The 19,694-nt window shown below is 43.8% G+C and overlaps 1 protein-coding gene across 1 annotated transcript in view; it reads right to left on the bottom strand.

Annotated features, from left to right (window-relative positions):
• Positions 1-1,281: 1,281 nt before the first annotated feature.
• SLC35A2 (solute carrier family 35 member A2) overlaps positions 1,282-19,694 on the bottom strand; it is a 55,619-nt gene continuing 37,206 nt past the window's right edge. Inside the window, exons 4-5 of the mRNA XM_068248810.1 lie at positions 18,271-18,938; positions 1,282-1,682 (exon numbers count right to left, since the gene is read on the bottom strand). Coding sequence (XP_068104911.1) covers positions 1,655-1,682; positions 18,271-18,938 — 696 coding nt within the window. The 3' untranslated portion in view covers positions 1,282-1,654. The remainder of the gene's footprint in view (positions 1,683-18,270; positions 18,939-19,694) is intronic.

The following is a 19,694-nucleotide window of genomic DNA, read 5'->3' as shown; positions in this document are numbered from 1 at the left end:
TAAGATCAGATACATCAGTGTAATTGTTTCCAGTACAGGAAGAGTTGAGAAACTCCAGTTGTTATCTCTATGCAAACAAGCCATTAAGCTCTCCGACTAAGTTAGTCGTGGAGAGGGCTGTTATCTGACTTTTATTATCTCAACTGTTCCTGGACTATTTACTTTTCCTCTGCTAGAGGAGAGGTCATTACTTCACAGACTGCTCTGAAAGACTCATTTTGAATGCTGAGTGTTGTGTAATCTGCACATATTATAGAATGATGCAATGTTAGAAAAAATACTATATACCTGAAAATAAAAGTATGAGAATATTTTCTTTGCTGCTAATCTTCTAGTAAATATTCATAGTACACAACCAATTCACTATATCATATTTTTTTTCACTTCAGTGTCTCTTTGAATCCTGAGACACTATTCTTCTCAGGTACACTTATACTTACCTGGGGCTTCCTCCAGCACCCTTCAGGCTGTTCTGTCCCCCACAAGATGGCGTGGGTTTCCTCCCACATCCCAAAAATATGTACACAAGTTCATGGGCTTTCCCTTAAAGGACACCCGAGGTGAAAAACGATTGTATCCATCTTCCTTCTCCTAAAAATGACAAGATATTCCACATTTTTATTTTATGTTTAAATCTAATGTTTAAGTTTTAATTGTTTTTGCTCAATGACACATTCATTTAAGTATGACAGAGCTGAAATCTATGAACTATTTACCTTTTTTATCTCTTTCCTGTTCTCAGAAGCCATTTTCTGCTAGGAAAGTGTTTTATAGTTAGAATTTCTTATCAGTGAGGGTCACCTTGTAGTTACTTCCTGTCTCAGTCAGGACTGAGTCAGCCACTTACATACCTGATATTTAACTCTTTCAGGCAGAGAAAGAAAAAAAAAAAAAGGATCACAGCATAGTTATTTGTGTGCCAGGCACTGTACATACACATGTCTATCTTATTTCACCTCGGGTATCCTTTAAATTGTCCCTAGACTACAATACATACATACATACACTACACGATACATACACGCATAGACATAAGACTATAGCAGGGATTAGATTGTGAGCTCCTCTGAGGGACAGTTAAGTGACTAGACTATATACTCTGTACAGCGCTGTGGAAGATGTCGGTGCTATATAAATAAGAATATTACAGAAGGGACTTAAAAATTAATGTAAAAAAATGCAATAAAGAGTCATTTTCTGTGACCAAGTGTGGTAGCATTACAATGGCCAACTGTTGGTTGCATTACAAAAGGTTTATTAATGAATTTTACAAAAATTGATACTTTCCGTAGAAACCAGTTTAAGGATTGCTATGATACACTTTGCACACTGTAATACTGTCAGTTACAACCATAGGAGCAGCAGAGTTTTATCTGCCTTGTGCTCCTCCCCTTAAAGGGGAGTGGCTGGTGCCACAGCGCACACTTCATTCATTTAGAGGCATGAAATCGCATTAATACTGGTAACAAAAGCATTGCACCTAATACTAGAGATCTTGGAGCGATTACTGTGTTTTCCTGGTTGGGTAGCTGCGATTGGCCGATCCTGCTGCACGGATGTGTAATACGCGAGATCCAATATCTGGAGTGTTACTAAGCCTATTATATCTGCTGACATGTTGGCGCACGCTGCACCCTGCTGGGCATCCGGTGGCTCAGCAGCCTTTCTGCTTTGAAACAGTCCTGAAATGCAGAACACAAGCATTAATCTGGGGCAAAGTGAGGTCAAACTGACAAACAATACAATACGGAATGCAGCAATGTCAAATGTACACACATCCAATTTGGATTGGATAATGATTGGCCAGTTTCACCACTTCCATGTAGTAGGCGAGCATACCTACACAATCTGTACACAGATTTCAAAATCTGTTGTCCCTCCTACTACTTGGGAGTAGCCAGTGTTCCGGTTTATAGGGTTGTGCAATACTGAGGGATTATTTGTATGATGTGTATTTGATTGTTTTTGAATAATAATACAGCATTTTTGAATCAAAGTGTGATCTCTCAGTGATGTAGTTATATTATATGGTTATGTGTCAGGCACAGATAGTAGGTTATTATAGCTGTTTACAGCTGTTCCCAACTGCCAAAAAAGCAAGTACCTCCCTTCACTGACATCACCTGCCAGCAGTAAAAAGGTCACTGTGATAAATGTCAGAATGTAAATCAGGGAGAGGAAAGATTTTACAATGGGCAAACACTGACTATCATTTATACATACATAATGTAATTTAAAAAAAAAAAGCTTAATTTTTATTACATTATTTTCACTGGAGTGCCTCTTTAAAAGACCACTATTGCAAAAAAGAAAAAAAAAAAAAGTAGGCAGTTAAAATCTGACAGAACCAACAGATTTTGGGCCAGTCCATCTGCTCATGAGAGATTCTCAGGGTTTTCTTTGTTTTCATCAGCATTTCCTGAACAGCGGTTTAACTGCCAAAATAGTAAGATACCAGCCAGCCTTCCTACTCACCTGCACATTATTTTGCCAGTTAGACTTTGTTTTCAGCAGCATTTCCTGAACAGCAGTTGCAAAGAAAACCCTAAAGGTGCATACACACATCAGACTATAGTCTGGAAAATGAAAGATCACAGACCAATCTTACCACCCTTCATGTAGTATGAGAGCTATACCTTCCCAGTCTATTCTATGGAGCTGAACTCCCCAACAGAAAAAAATCTTTGCAAGATGCTGCACACACTCAAAAGATATGTAGCTGTAAAAGATCTGTTCTTGCCAAAAATCCATTCCTGCAAATTGCAATGATAGTCTATGAGATCTGCAGATCATCGTACACACATGATTTAACTGAAATTCATCTGCAGATCAGATCCACCAGGATGGATTTTCAGATTCGCGGATGATTGCTTGATCTGCAGATGAATGTCAGTTAAATCATGTGTGTATGATGATCTGCAGATCTCAGACTATCATTGCAATTTGCAGGAATGGATTTTTGGCAGGAACAGATCTTTTGCAGATACTGATCTTTTGTGTCTGTACAGCATCTGTGTGTGCAGCATCTTGCAATGATTTTTTTCTGATGTGGAGTTCAGCTCCATAGAAAAGACTGTGTAGAGTATGGCTCTTATACTACATGAAGGGTGGTAAGATTGGTCTGTGATCTTTCATTTTCCAAAGACTATAGTCTGATGTGTGTATGAGCCTTAAGAATCCCGTTCCTCTCCTGGTCCTATTGTTCCTGCATTGGTTCCAGGGCTGTATAGTTGTCACAAAAATCATCTGACTGCTCAGTTTATGAAACCTTCAACTCCAGGTACCCAAAAATTGCTTCCGACTCCACAGCCCTAGCTGGCTCCCTGGTTAGCAGTCTGATGACACTGAGCCTAGAATATTGAACATTGTCAGAATATTCTAATTGTCTAAGATTTTGATCTTCTCATAAGCTGCAAGCCATAATCATCAAAATGATAAAGGCTTGAAATATCTCACTTTGCATGTAATAACTATTTCATATATTAGTTTCACCTTTTAAAGAGAACCCGAGGTGGGTTTGAAGAATATTATCTGCATACAGAGGCTGGATCTGCCTATACAGCCCAGCCTCTGTTGCTATCCCAAACCCCCCTAAGGTCCCCCTGCACTCTGCAATCCCTCATAAATCACAGCCACGCTGCTGACAAACAGCTTGTCAGAGCTGGCTGTGTTTATCTCTATAGTGTCAGTCTGCTGCTCTCCCCTCCCCGCCTCCTGCAGAACTCCAGTCCCCGCCTGCATCCCTTCTCTCCCTGCTGATTGGAGGGAAGGGACGGGGGCAGGGACTGGAGCTATGCAGGAGGCGGGGGAGCAGCTGAGACTGACACTACAGATGTAAACACAGCCTCATAGCATGGCTGTGATTTATGAGGGATTGCAGAGTGCAGGGGGACTTTAGTGGGGTTTGGGATAGCAACAGAGGCTGGGCTGTATAGGCAGATCCAGCCTCTGTATGCAGATAACATTCTGTAAACACACCTCGGGTTCTCTTTAAGTTGAGTTACTGTAATAAATTGACTTTTGCACAATAGTCTTTTTTGGCTTTCACCTGTAGTAGCCCCTAATCATACCCCAAACACTTCTCCCCACCCTCCAGATTTAGGCTCCCTGTACACTGCAAATCTGTTTTGCAATTCCAATTTTCCCTGAATACAATCAACAGAAAAACGGAGGAAAAAAAAAACGCAGCATGCAGCAACGATTAAAAATTGAAATCTGATTTAAAAACCGATTAAAAAAAAATCAGAATCGCACGCAGTGCACAGGGAGCAGACGACTGCTGTGTCTCCTTTAGGGGAACGTACCTTTTTTTTCCTGTCCCCCAACAGGAAGTCAGCAGATGAAAACAGATGACACCACAAGAAATGCCATATGGGGAAACATTTGTGAGTAAACTAGTTTTAAAGGGGAACTGAAGTAAGAGGTATACGGAGGCTGCCATATTTATATCCTTTTAATCAATACCAGTTGCCTGGCAGCCCTGCTGGTCTATTTCTATGCAGTAGTATCTGAATAACACCAGAAACAAGCATGCAGCTATTCTTGTCAGATCTGACTTTAAAGTCTGAAACACCTGATCTGCTGCATGCTTGTTCAGGGGCTATGGCTAATATAGTATTAGAGGCAGAGGATCAGCAGGACAGCCAGGCAACTGGTATTGCTTAAAGGACTTCCGAGGCCAAAACTAAGAAAATTACACTGTACCTTTTTCTTAGCCGAATCCACGGAGGACGCCCTGCGCGTCCTCCGCTCCGTTCTGCCGTCAGTGTCGGCCTATTCGTTCCCCCAGGGCAAGCCCCGACCCCACCGAACGGGTCGCATCGATGCCACCCCTAAGATGGCCGCCGCCTTGATCCGCGGCTGCGCAGTACGCTTTGCCGCAATTGCGACTGCGCAGCCTTTAGCCCGCCTCCCGCCGCACGCTTCAGGAGGATGCCGGGACCCATACGCGGCGAGAGGCGGGCTAAAGGCTGCGCAGTCGCAATCGCGGCAAAGCGTACTGCGCAGCCGCGGATCAAGGCGGCGGCCATCTTAGGGGTGGCATTGATGCGACCCGTTCGGTGGGGTCGGGGCTTGCCCTGGGGGAACGAATAGGCCGACACTGACGGCAGAACGGAGCGGAGGACGCGCAGGGCGTCCTCCGTGGATCTGGCTAAGAAAAAAGGTACAGTGTAATTTTCTTAGTTTTGGCCTCGGAAGTCCTTTAAAAGGAAATGAACATGGCAGCCTCCATATGCCTCTCTCTTCAGTTGTCCTTTAAGAGAAAGTTTGACAAATGTCCAAATTCCGGTTTGGCGGGAACCAGAATTTGCATCAGTGGGAATTGTGGAACTGCCAGAATAAATCAGCTGTTGAATAACTGGTTTCCACAGACTCATAACACCCATTCTAGTGAAACCAGAATTTACATACTCAAATTTTTTTTTCCCTTTATCACTGGTGATGGGTAACATTGATTTCATCTCAGCTTCTGTTCTGTGATGGAAAAGGTGGTATTCTTCTAACAGTAAGGCCTAGTGCACACCAGAACGTTTCCGCTGCGGTTTGCGATCCGCCTGCGGGTGCGGATCCGCTAGGGTAATGTATTTCAATGGGCTGGTGCACACCAGAGCGGGAGGCGTTTTGCAGAAACACATACTCCCGGGCTGCTGCAGATTTTGGATTACGGGTGCGTTTCTGCCTCAATGTTAAGTATAGGAAATACGCAAACCGCTCTGAAAAACGCCTGTTCAGAGCGGTTTTGCCGGCGTTTTTGTTACAGAAGCTGTTCAGTAACCGCTTTACTGTAACAATATATGAAATCTACTATACTGAAATCCGCTGCAACAATCCGCAAAACGCCATAGAAAAATAACAAAAAGCGTTTCAAAATCTGCTAGCATTTTGCGGATCTGCTAGCGGTTTTTGGTGTGCACCAGGCCTAAGACTGATTTTTTTTGCAGAGATACACCCTGATGTAGCAAAGTGGTAGATGGCGATAGTTTTCCACATCTACTTTATGTATGCCCAGCCTTACATTGTTTGCTGCCCAAACTGTCTATCCTCTGCCACAGGAGGAAGCTTGCCTGGCACTGTCATTGCACTGATGTTAGTAAGGACAATTGTCCCTCACATAGAATCCTCCTCTGAACCCATAGCTGCAGCTCATGAGATTGCAATTAACTGCAAATGGATGCTGCCAGCATTAACTATACTGGGATACAGTTATAAACTGTATTCTAGAGATAGCATTATTCTCGCACAAAGTCAGGCAGGTTAGCCATTTGAACAGTAAGGAGTTGGGAGACACTATTTTCTTTTATAGAGACTCTAACATGAAAAACATCCCCTGGGGGGTACTCACCTCGGGTGGGGGAAGCCTCCGGATCCTAATGAAGCTTCCCCCCCCGCTGTCCTCTGTCCCACGGGGGTCTCGCTGCAGCCCTCCGAACAGCCGGCGACAGACCCGACTGTCAGTTCAATATTTACCTTTGCTGGCTCCAGTGGGGGCGTTGTGGCTGCTTTCGGCTCCAAAGTAGACGGAACTACCCGATCTCAGTCGGGTCCGCTCTACTGTGCAGGCGCCGGAAACTTGCGCCTGCGCAGTAGAGCAGACCCGACGGCGATCGGGTATTTCCGCCTACTTCGGAGCCGACAGCCGTCAGAGCGCCCCTGCTGGAGCCTGGAAAGGTAAATATTGAGGTCACCGCTGTACGGAGGGCTGCAGCAAGACCCCTGACGGATGGAGGACGGCGTGGGAAGCCTCATTAGGATCCTGAGGCTTCCCCCACCCTAGGTGAGTACCCCCCAGGGGACGTTTTGACGTTACAGATTCTCTTTAAGGTTTGCTTTAAAGGGAACCTGAAATGAGAGGGATATGGAGGCTGCCATATGTATTTCTTTTAAACAATACCAGTTGCCTGGCTGTCCTGCTGATCCCCTGCCTCAAATACTTGTAGCCATAGACCCTGAACAGGCATGCAGAATCGGATGTTTGACAAAAATCTGACAAGATTAGATGCACGCTTGTTTCTGGTCTATGATTCAGACACTACTGATCCAGAAGGATTAGCAGGACAGCCAGGCAACTGGTATTGTTGAAAAGGAAACAAATATGGCAGCCTCCATATCACTCTCAATTCAGGTTTCTTTTAAATTCCGATTTGGCACCATCTAGTCATGGTCATGTCTAGGAGAGCTCATGGAGAAGCATGTGATTGGTTTGATCAGCTGATAGATGTGCTAAGTTCTGATTTGCTGTGGTCACATCCTGCTTTAGAACATAATCATGACTAGCGAATCAGAGACTTATGCCCGTTTACACTTAATCAGTTGGTACTGCGTGCAGGGCCGGGCCGAGGCATAGGCTGGAGAGGCTCCAGCCTCAGGCCGCAGTGTAGGAGGGGGCGCATAATTGATTGAGCTGTCATTCCTAATTGTGTTTGAAGCAGAAAGAAATAGGAAAAGGAGATACATGGCAGTGACTGCAAGCCAGATAACTAGAGATTAAGGTGTTGGGGGCCCTGGGGTGCCTCATAGTCTAATAGCAATCAGTGTGTGACAGCTGGGGTGGGAGGGATGGAGGAGCGCACTTTGGTGTCTCAGCCTTGGGTGCTGGAGGACCTTGTCCCAGCTCTGTGTGTTAGTACGTGTTTTTTCCATAGCCGTGCACTGTGAAAAAGATTTCAGTTAAAATGCGTTATGTGGGAACTGTGCCATAGGAAAGCATGGGCATTACTTTGAATATCAGTTTTCTTTCAGTTTTAACTGGGAGCAACGGATTAAGTGTAAAAGGGCCCTTAAAGTGGACCTCAACCCAGGCCTCCTCTCTGCTCTAAAAGATACATATCATCATAATAACCTTTGAACAAAAAAAAATTTCTTTACAAATCCTAAAATAAATTTGCAGTTTCTATTTCCTGATTCATGGAAGCACACATAGCCTGTGCTTTCAAATGGGCTTATCTGCTTATCTGCCATAGGCAGTCATGTGACACAGGGGAGAGGTAAAATTACAACTTGTGATTAGTCACAGATGAGGGGGAATTAAACAGGTTAAACTCTCTAAATACATTCAGGGTGCATTTCTCTACATTTTCCGTCTGTCCTGTGCAAGAGTTCAGGTCCACTTTAACCACTTGAGGACCACAGTGGTAAACCCCCACCTAAAGACCAGGCACATTTTTACTAAAATGGCCACTGCAGCTTTAAGGCCAAGCTGCAGGGCCGCACAACACAGCACACAAGTGATTCCTTCCCCCAATCCCCCCCCTCCCCCCCCCCCCCACCACCACCACCAACAGTTCTCTCTGTTGGTGGGGTCTGATCGCACCCCAGTTTATTTTTTTTTTATAAATATTTGTTTTTTTTTTCTGTTTGACTATTTTTATTTATTTATTTTCCAATCCCTCACTTCCCCCAGCCGGCCAATCACGGCGATCGCTCTCTTGACCCCCAGGGGAACAGCCGTGTCACACGGCTGTGCCCAGTACAGCGCTGCTGCTGATCGCAGCGCTGTAATAACAGTAAAGATGGCGGTTTCGCTGCCTAAAAGTCTCCCAAACAGCAAAAGCCGCTCGGAGAATGAAGGCAGAGCCGAGGGCCCTATGTTTAGTGACAGGGATTGCCCAGTTTTAGGTAGTGACAGGGACTCCTACCACACTCACCGTGATGAATACCTCAACCTCACCCACACATCCCCGCTGTCCATCATGTAACAGGCAGCATGTCTGCGTCAGACCTACGATCAGCCAGTGACCAGTAAGAAGCGGGCACTGTTTACCCCCTGTGGACACCACGCTGCATATGTGGAAGTGACATTTGACGTCACTTCCACATATCAGTGCGGTGTCTGCAAGGTACTAGCGCCTGCTTCTCGCTGGTCGCCGGCTGATCGGAGGTCTGACGCTGCATGTTACATGATAGGCAGCGGGGACGGCCGAGGGAAGTGGCTGAGGCTGATGGTCGGGGGGGCTGCCCCATTTCTCCCCTATGTGCGGACGCCCATGGTATAGGGTACAATACACGTTAAAAGGACAGCGTCGATGATGCGGCGTGCTCGGCTAATTCCCAAGAGATTTCATGCTGAGATTGATCGGGAATCGGCCTGCAATGTATGGGCAGCTGACAGATCTCTCTCTAATTAGATTCGATCCGAGAGAGATTTGTCTCTTGGTCGAATCTGCCCAACATCGCCTGCTGTATGGCTACCTTTACATATCTATTACCTGGCCAAACTGATCACATGCTTCTCCACGAGTTCTCCTAGACATGACCATCACTAGTCCCAAACAGACAGGTGCCCTTTTAGTTCAGCACCTTACATTGTGAACTTACAGCATATGTCAGTTGGATAGTGAGGTTCAAAGTACAGAGTAATAAAAAACTCTTTATTGCCAATTCATTTTTCTACCCGTCAGAAGAAAATTGCATTTCTCTATCTAGTTTCTCCTTTGCGCAGTACATACGTATTTCCCAGCATGCACAGCACCACGTCCCGTCTTCCCAGATGTGTCCGGGGTTAAAAAGAGGTCAGGTTAGTTAGCGTTGTGTCAGTTATTAAAACTCAGAAGGCATCAAGAAAAAAAAAAAGGAGAAAAGAAAATGGTAATAAATACAAAATATTTATTTTATTTTACATTTGAACAGTTAAATGTTTAGTACAAGAATGAGCAATAAAATAGAAAATAAAAAAATAAAATAAAAAAAGGGGACATGCGGTAGAGAGGGGGCGGTGCCAGAGATAGGAGGAGGAGAGCAGCACCAAGGGGGCGGGGAAAGCTCTTCACACAATGTGGAGATTTAGTGGGTAAGAAGCAGGCGGAGGAGTTTGTGCACAAACAAAACAAAAAGTTAAGAACAAACAAAAACTCTTCCCTTAACCCAAAGAAACGCAACACCATTCAGAGCCCCACCCCCATCTCAAGCATGTATGTCCGTTTCAGAATAACCCCGTCCTAGCGGTCCATAAAATGCAATAATAGTCATACAGAACATTCACACTCACTTGGCCCGTTTTACTAAGGCATTTCCGGCCCAAAGGACCATCAGTGACCATTGAGGAGCGAAAATGGCGATGTGCTTTACGCATTAATTTTTTGTAATAATAATGTCAGATTCGACTTTCGAGCGAAAACGCCATCAAAAATAATTTTCTAAAAAGTTTGATTTTTTTTTTTTTGCGCTAAAAAAAACAAAACATTATTTTAGCTTTCTTCACAAACGCTCACAGTTAAAATAACCTTTATAGTGGATATCGCGTAGGAAGGAAAGAGGTTTCTTCTTTGACCATATTACAAAAATACAATGGATTTTTGTGAATATTTTCTCGAAAGCGAAAACTGGCACGCAACACTGTCGGTGACCCTACAAACACAGTCCTGGATTTATAAAAAAAAAAAAATTAAAAAAAAGATCCTGCTACAGGGTGAAGCAGCAGTCACGCTAGTTCACAAACCATGCAGCGATCCTCTCTTTGGTCTGATATGGCCTCAATGCGGCAAATGCCGGCCACCTAACAGGCAAGAGTCAAGATCAATCCCAGGCCAGGTCACTTCTGTACTCTAGGCCCAAATGCCCCCCTGAACAACCACTTAGAGACACTGAAGAGAAAAAAATGACAATGATTGGTATGTGTAGTACAGCTAAAAATTAAACATTAGGAGCAGAGACATAAGTCTAAAATTTTTTCCAGTACAGGAAGAGTTAAACTCCAGTTATCTATGCAAAAGAGCCATTGAGCTCCACGACTTTCAAAATCACAGAGAGCTCTGTCTTCTGAAGCTTGTTATCTCAACTGTCAGTCATTGTTTTGTTTTTGTTCTGCAGAGGGAAGTTTACTGGCCTGCTCTGTAAAATCATTCAGAATGCTGAGTAGTGTGTGAACTGCAAATATTGCAGAATGATGCAATGTAAAAAAAAACAACAACTATATAACTGAAAATAAAAACATGAGCATATTTTCTTTGCTTCTAATATTCTAGAAATTATCCATACTACACCTCCAATTCATTATATAATTTTTTTCGCTTGTGTCTCTTTAACACAATGAACCAATGAGTTAGTGTAACCTAGTGACGCCACAGACACACCCATGATCAATGCATATTAGCAGCCTACGTTAGTGTGAAAAACATGAGGAATGCTTTGGTCAGACACACACACACACACACACACACACACACACACACACACACACACACACACACACACACACACACACACACACACACACACACACACACACACACACACACACACACACACACACACACACACACACACACACACACACACACACACACACACACACACACACACACACACACACACACACTAACCAACCACCATATTACCAATCCCTACTAACAGTCACATAAAGGCTCGTACACACATCCAAACAATCTGCCCAACTATCATCCAAACAGCCTGTTGGAAGACAGTTGGGCACATGTACAGCTGGCAAACAACTAGACGTCCAACTGATAACCAGTTATTTGCCAGATCCATTAAGCGATCAACCTGCACAACTATCTTGCAGGTTGGAACATGAGCACAAGTCGTTTGAAAAACGTTATTTTTGAATGCGGACATGTTGTGTAGTTGCCTAAGGAGAGAGAAGGCTCTGGGTCCTATTGAGCCTTCCCTCTCCTTAGGTAAAAAGTATCTGGCTTTTCTTATTATTACGGTTACCAATGACTTTGTGGTTATTTAGTTGGTAGGCCTGTGTGTACGTACTTGTTGTGCATTATGTTGGACGTGTGTATGAGCCTTTATATGGACTTGAACCACCAACTGGATATCCATACGCAGACGGTGCATACTGCCATACAATCATTTAACCCTAGCATACACAAGTCGATTTTTATCTGTTTGATCAAGCAGTCCATTCCATCAAATCCACTGTCACCTTTAAATGCGATTGTACAATCCATGGAAATGTTGCAACCAGACCAATTAACCTCTATTCAGTACTGCGCATCATTTTTGGTCAAAGCATCTGATCAGTCTTTGAAAACTTTTGATGGTGCCATAGGATGGAATTTTGAAGCAAGGGGCCACACGCTTCCATCGTTGATTTTTCTGTAACTTCCTACTGCGAGATCAGCACTGTGACAACAGCAAAGCATCACCATGGTGTCATCAAAAAGCCTGATGGTACTTTGGCCAATCAGGATGCACCATTGACAGATATGTCAGTACTGGGCAGAGAAGAGTGGGGGGTGATTGACACTCAGAATGCAGCAAAGTTTAGAAACTTGTAAAACATTCAGCACATATACTGTCAGGGCGGATACAATACAGACTTTCCACGGGATGTGGAGGAGGGGAGTGAAATCTATGCAGAGGAGCACCCCAATGCTTTATCTTTAGGCACTAGCAGTGAGGTCCCTGATCAGAGATCCTCTGTCCATGTACCAGTCTACATACAAGAATATGGAAATCTATAAACACATAATCACGTGCAAATAGGACGTAAAAGTGGGTCAGAGGTCTGGCTGCAGAAGAGGCGGAGCTTCTAGGAGATACATTTGAAGTGCCTGACTTGCATACATTTTCTACCCTTCTCTTAGCAACCAGCCGCTGCACCTGTGTGTTGCGCACAAAAGTAACAGGAACAAGCAGCGACTGACTGTTAGGAGAGTAACAGAACCTGTTAGACAATCAGACACCTCATACATGAGGCCGTCTGCTTTTCAAGCTTCATCCCTTAAAGGACACAAGGTGAAAATCAACTAATGAGATAAACAATTGCATCTACCCTCCTCCTAAAAATGACTTTTTTACATATCCCAGTTTTATTTAAATCTACTTTTTAAGCTTTTACTCTTTCATTATCTCTGCTCAATGATACATTCATTGAACTATACCCGAGCTAAAATATATGAACTATTGATCCTTTATATCTCTTTCCTGCAGGAAGAACCCATTTTTCTGCAAGGAAAGGTGAGGGTTATGCTACAGAGTACAACCCAAGCCGGACAGAAACTGCTACTTGCATTCCTGATGCAGGAAAAGAAGGAACACAGCATAGTAATTAGTGTGCTTGGCACTGTACATACCCGTGTCTATCTCATCGTGTCACCTCGGGTATCCTTTAAGCCTGGTACTCGCATCCAATTTTACCACTTTATTATTATTAGTATGAGAGCTTACTTACACAATCTGCTCATAGCATCAAATTATTTTGCTCTCATGTTACAAGGAGGCGCTTTTGAAATCGGCTATTCGGCAATTAGTTTTTCCTTCAAATATGTCATTTTTCTAAGCCTACTTCAGACCATTCGTCATTTTAGACTGTAAACATAGTTTGTGTTAATTTTTGGTGAGGAAGGGGTAGTAGAGAGAATCTGTACAGCACCTGCCCCGGGTTGTGACACAAAGCTCAATCTGATCCCCTTGGGCATCCATACTGCCCCTCAGTGACGGAATCCTGAACTGCATCTGCAGAACTAAAAAAATATGCTAGTCCTATTCAGAACCCAAATAAATGAACGCCCATCAATTAACTGTTAATCGCCCGGGAGTCTCTGTATTAGAAAAACCTTGCCCAACTCTTCATTGTTGCTCAAGCCAAATTCCTGGTTCCTGTCAAACTAGAGCTTGCCTTGGCCACAGATGTTAATCCTATTGATTCTCTCTACTAAACACAAGAGGTAAAACTCTCCTTACATGCAAATGTCCACTAAGCCAGGAAGTGGAAGCTGTACTACTGTGTTTCCCCGAAAATAAGACATACCCTGAAAATAAGCCCTGGCTAAAATTTAGAGCATGCTCCGAATATAAGCCCCAGCCTGAAAGTAAGCCCTAGCAGCACATATTTGTGTCCTCCGCTGCCCTGTGCCCTGCAACCATTACATCCTCCTCTTTGCTGCAATGTCCTCATATTCTTTGACATCCCCCAGCTTCATGCCGCACTGTGTACCTAGTGCAGCTTCAGCCTATGGGGGAAAAGTATGGCAACTTATGTTTCTATTGGAGCCAAAGGTCTTGTGGGCAGCACTTAAAGCGGATCCGAGATGAAAAACTAACTATAACAAGTAACTTGTCTATATATGTTACCTAAAGTTTAGACAGCAAATCTAGCTGCAAACAGCTTTAATAGAATATGATTGATTATTCCTGTGATACAATGACAGCAGCCATGTTGTTTGTAAACATTACACAGAGGCAGGCTTATCTGCATCTTGAGCAAAAAAAAAAAAAAGAAACCTAATTTCCCCCCGAAACCCCCCCCTCTAAAATCTCTGGCTAGCAATACCTCACCCTCCTCCTGCCCAGACTGAGCTCCCATGAGCCCTTGCTACTGTCTGAAAGTGCTTTGGCTCTCTAAAAACCTGTGGGCGTGGCTTCTTTAGTTTATAGGGAATTAGAGTATTAAAACAAAAACAAAAAAATATTTTGCTTGAGGAATGCCCTATAAACAATAGGAAAGGAACACAATTATGCAATGAGTAAAAGTTCATCTCGGATCCACTATAAATCTCCCGCTGCGCACAGCCTCTGCATATACCTCCCAGTGGCTATTCAGATTCAAGTTACTGCTCTGAGCTACAGATTTACAGTCCAAGCCTGACTCAGGGTTACCGCTAAGGAGGTTAAATGACCACTATCAAAACGAATTATAAAATTTAAAATACATAAAAATACAAAATGAGATTTCTCCTAGAGTAAAATGCACAATAAAATTACTTTTAATAGTAAGTACTGAAAATCTGACAAATATTAGACTAGTCAATCTCCTCATGGGGGACTCTCAGTTATTTATTTACAAAGGCACTTACTAAACAGCGGTTGCTCAGTCCAACTGCCAACATAGGATGTAAGCAATTAGGAGGGCTGGTCAGTATCTTTTTTTGTAAGGATCCTTTCCAGGGATTGCTTTTGAAAAGAATAAAGGCAATACTGAGAATCTACCATAAGCAGATCAACTAGTCCAAAATCTCAAATTTCTACTACCTCCTGTAAGTGTCAGCAACATAGGAAAAAAAAAAAAAAAAAAAAAGATAATTTATAGTGCATGTCACTCAGAGAGAGCAACACTTTATATGTGTTTTAAATTTTACAGGATAGTGGTCCTTTAACCCTTTAGCAGCCAATTTATTTAAAGGCTTGCAAGTGCTCCAGGCCAATTTTAGCACGTTTTTACTTATTTGTTAAATTTTCCTTGCTTCTAATTAGTACTGCTGTAATGTGTATTTATGCCCGCTTGCCACTAGGGGGGAGTGTGAGACAATAACATACGACATCTGCTTTCAGTTTCTACATTTTCTGCTAGCAGAGAGACCTCAAAGCATTCAAAGAATTTACAGCTGAATATCTCAAAAGAGAGAACTGTACTGAAGCTGCTAATGGTTTAAAGAGGGACCCAGTGCTTGATCTGTGGCATGTGGGTGGATCTACAGAAGCTTCTGGACTAACCAGATGCTTCCCAGTACTGAGGTAAGTGCCTAACTTGTTTTCTATCACTTCAGGATCACTTTAATGCAGGGGTCTCAAACTCGCGGCCCACGGGCCATTTGCGGCCCTCGATACAATATTTTGTGGCCCTCGCCGGCAAAAGCTTACTTATAGTTCGCTTTAGTGCTCCCAAGTAATCCGCTGCATCCCCGCCGCTAAACGAGGGCTACAGAGCCCCCAAATTGCCGGGGGCAATCCGCCGGCATTTCCTGGAAGGGGCAGAGCTTTCAGCTTCAGCTCTGCCCCTCCTGACGTCAATCCTCTGCCCGCCCCTCTCTGTGAAGGAAGAGTGAGAGGGGCGGGCAGAGGCGGCGATGCGCCGCGATTGACGTCAGGAGGGGCAGAGCTGAAGTTGAAAGCTCTGCCCCTTCCAGGAAATGCCGGCAAATTGCCCCCAGGGCAATTTGGGGACTCTGCAGCCCTCGTTTTGCGGCGGGGACGCGGCGGATTACTTGTAATGGGAGCACTGAAGCGAACTATAAGGTAAAAAAGGCAAAATAGTTCTTTCAGTGTGAATTTGATTTTGAAATAAAAATTAATGCACAAGGGACCGGGGGTGGGGGGCGCGCGGGAGCTGCTGATTGATTGATTCCCTTATGCGGCCCAGCCTCATCCTGACTTTGCCTCCTGCGGCTCCCAGGTAAATTGAGTTTGATACCCCTGCTTTAATGGCACAGTGTATGTTTGCATGTTAGGAGATTTTTCCACTATCGCCTACCAATGAAACTGAAGCTCTTTCTCGAGAACACCCAAGGTTTTTGAGTGGAAATGCAGAAGTTTGCTTGTGAATGCAACCAAGCAATAAAACAGGCATTTGGGGCCACTCCATCCACTAAACCACAGACTGCTGCCATAACTACTAGAATCTTTTGCCGCTGGATGCAGAATTAAAGTAATACTGTCAGAGTAGTAAGACTGACAAGGCCATGTACCGTAGAGGTACTGCTCCAAACCTACATGCGTGAGGTGATCAGTTTGACTCACAGTCCAGAGGAGTAGGACCGCAGAATAGCTTATAAAATATAACCTACTATTTATATGTATTGGTCATGGCCATGAGTCCAGCCTGAAAAGTGCAGTGAGGAGCGGTTGTGTGTGTGTGTACAGTGAGGTCTGTGCAGCTAGCCAATACATTTACTTGTCAGGGTGAATCTGAATTCACCAATGAGGATAAAGAAAGGCAAGAGCGGTTACCAGGACAAGTTGTAAAGACATTTTCTGCTTACTGGTTCCTCAGGAAAGTCCACAACTCTTCACATAGTGCACTGGTGCCTGCATACGTGCGTGCTAAAAACAAATAATGCATGCAAAGTGCACATGACATTTGGTGGTGTTAAGACAGCAAGAATTAACCCATTGAATAAATGTCGCTTTAAATAGAAAATATATTGTTTGTAATGTTAAAATTAGTTTATCTGTGTGGGGGGGGGGGGGGGGGATATGCTTCAGCAGACAGTATTAGTATAAGTATGTAAAGTATACATCTGCTGGTCTTAGCAGTAGCAACAAAAGAGTTACATTCAGCTGTAACAGATTCCTGCCCATCTGGTCTGCAAGTGTTAATTCAGAGTCTCAGGGTCCTTTTACACTAACTGAAAGAAAACTGATTTTCAAAGTAATGCCCAAGTTTTCCTATGGCCTCTTTTACACGCGTTTTAACTGAAATCTTCTTCCCAATGCACTGCTATGGAAAAAAACGCGCACCAACGCGTACTAACGCACACTAACGCATACCAACTGATTAAGTGTAAGAGGACCCTCAGACTTCAGCTGGCACAGCAGAGACTTCCGATCACTGATTACACTTGTTTTATCACTATTTTGGGTACGATTATTTAAGCCTTTAACAAATTATTTAGAAGCTTGCAAGTGCTCCAGGCCAATTTATTTAGCACTTTTTTTTTTTTTTTTAAATTTCTTATATTATATTTCCCTTGCTTGTAATTAGTACTGCTGTATTGTGTATTTATTGCCACTTGTCACTAGGGGGCAGTGTGAGACAATAGACTTGTAAGGTCCCCCTTATCTAACGTACAGCGCAGCGTAATGTTAGCACTTTATAAATAAAGTTTAATAATGGTGGGAGGGGGGCACTTAAACTTATCAATATAGTAACACTTGCAGCCATTTTCAAATGGATATCTAGGGTTTTACTTTACATTACAAAAAGGATATATAAATGATATAGATAAAAAGTTTTCTTTCTTAAGTGGACTTCAAAATAATTCACGCTGAAATATCAAGAAGAGAAAAAAAAAATATAGACTGCATAACAGCGAATGGTTTTAGAATTTCAAAAGCAACAGGTCTTCATTAAAACGAGACAAGACCCCATAGACACACGCATACGTATGGAATCCTATTTACAGCAGAGCACGCATAGAAATCATCTGAACGCTCGTATCTTATGTACAAACACAGACCTGCCGAGTACTCCGATGTATATACACATGTGCATACTGATATCTTGTATAATACACAGATTCACAGTCTGTAGTATAGAAAGGACCGACTGACACCGAATGGAGGGAAAAAAAAAAAAAAAAAAAGTACCGGCATGTATATACATAATTCTATAGGACAGAGTCCCCCATAAGGATGTCAGTCTTCCAGCAGCATAACTAATACCAGGAGGGGGCGTTAGAGGACTTCCCCTCAAGAGGCCATTTCTGGATTGCTGTGAACACCATTCTAGAGGCCTCTCTTCATCTGGGTGCTTAGCCTCGTACACCTAGCTTTACCAATGGGGGAAAAGGGGGGAGGGGCAAATGTGGAGGCAGGGCATAGAGGTTAGGCAATGGCAATGAATTCCTTCATTTGGTGAGTACTGACTTTGGTGAGAAGGCCTCCTTATGTGAGGAAGTCTGACTGCCGTTAGCTGTGGCAGGGTCGGGTGTCCGTGGTAGGCTGTACAAATAAACGGCCCCTATGACCAGGCCGGCTCCCAAGGCAAAGGGCAGGTCCACATGGAATCCAAAGAGGTGGACAGAGGCTGCCGTGGAGACCACGATGGACAGAGACGTGGCGAAGCCTTTCAGGATGTTGTCAGCATATTTCACCACCACGGCCACGAGGAGCCCGCCGAAGGCTTGGTTGAAGATGACGCACCACACGAGCGGCGTATACCCAAAGAAGAAGCCTTTCTCAGCCACGGCGGCTCCGTCCTGCTGCCACATGGCCAGGAGTCCCAGCGCCGTGCCGAAGATGCCGAGCTGGACGTTGCGCAGCCACACAGAGGCGGAGCTGCCCTTCAGGATGCGTTCAAAGTAAACTCCCGCAAAGCCCGAGGACAGGCAGGACACGAACACAGCGATGAGGCCCACTATGTAGTTCTGCCCAGTGGCGGACACGGTTTCCTTTGCACCTGACTGCTCGGATTGTACGACGGCCACTCCCACAAAAAGGATAACCAGCGACCCCCACTGAAGGCGAGACAAGCTTTTCCGCAGGAGGAGGACAGAAAACAGAGCAGTGGTCAAAATCTTCAGCTGGTACGTGACCTAAAACGGGACAGATAGATGACGGCATGTGAGACGGAATAAAGCAACCAATGATAGTAGATCATCATAATGCTCGGGTCTGGTACTTAGAGACTTTTTTAGTGGGGGGGGGGGGGGGGGGGGAGAGGGTTACATTGCATCATTCTCTTACAATTGCAATTACAGACCACACTATTTTAAACTATGAAAGTGCAGAGATGATGACCCTTTTAACTTCCCTGCAGTAAAAACGTATACATCAAAGAAACAGACAGATTTAGATAAGTGCTTCAGAAAATAGGACTGTCTCCACAGAGAGCTCCGGGAAGCTAGTTTGCATAGATGACAACTGACGTTTCTTAACTCTTCCTGTACTGTAAACAATGTGAGACTTGTTTTTTTAGTACTAATGTTCTATTTCTTAGCTGTACTACACATACAATGCATTATTTCATAAGTTTATTTTCACTTCAAATTCTCTTTAAAGAGGAACTGTAGTGAAAATAACTAAAACATTTCTATTTTTTTCTAATATTAAATTAAAATTTGAGTCAAGTTTTCCCCTTGTAAAACCTTTCCTCTGCCTGATTTACATACTGAAATTCATCACTGGTGGTGACATCTTTAGTCCTGCCAGGTGATCTGTACGGAATGTTCCTTACTGAGAGTTCTATACACAGGAGGGAGAGATTGCTTGCCTGGCAGTTGGAACCAAAGTACTGACAGCTTACTGTCTGTGAACCTCGTTGCACTGTGGGAAATAACGTCTTGCCAAGC

This window comes from Hyperolius riggenbachi, chromosome 8 (assembly GCF_040937935.1).
Source record: "Hyperolius riggenbachi isolate aHypRig1 chromosome 8, aHypRig1.pri, whole genome shotgun sequence".
In the NCBI taxonomy this organism is placed as follows: Eukaryota; Metazoa; Chordata; class Amphibia; order Anura; family Hyperoliidae; genus Hyperolius; species Hyperolius riggenbachi.
Note: the sequence above shows the minus strand (reverse complement) of the source record. Positions and strands in the feature narration are given on the sequence as shown.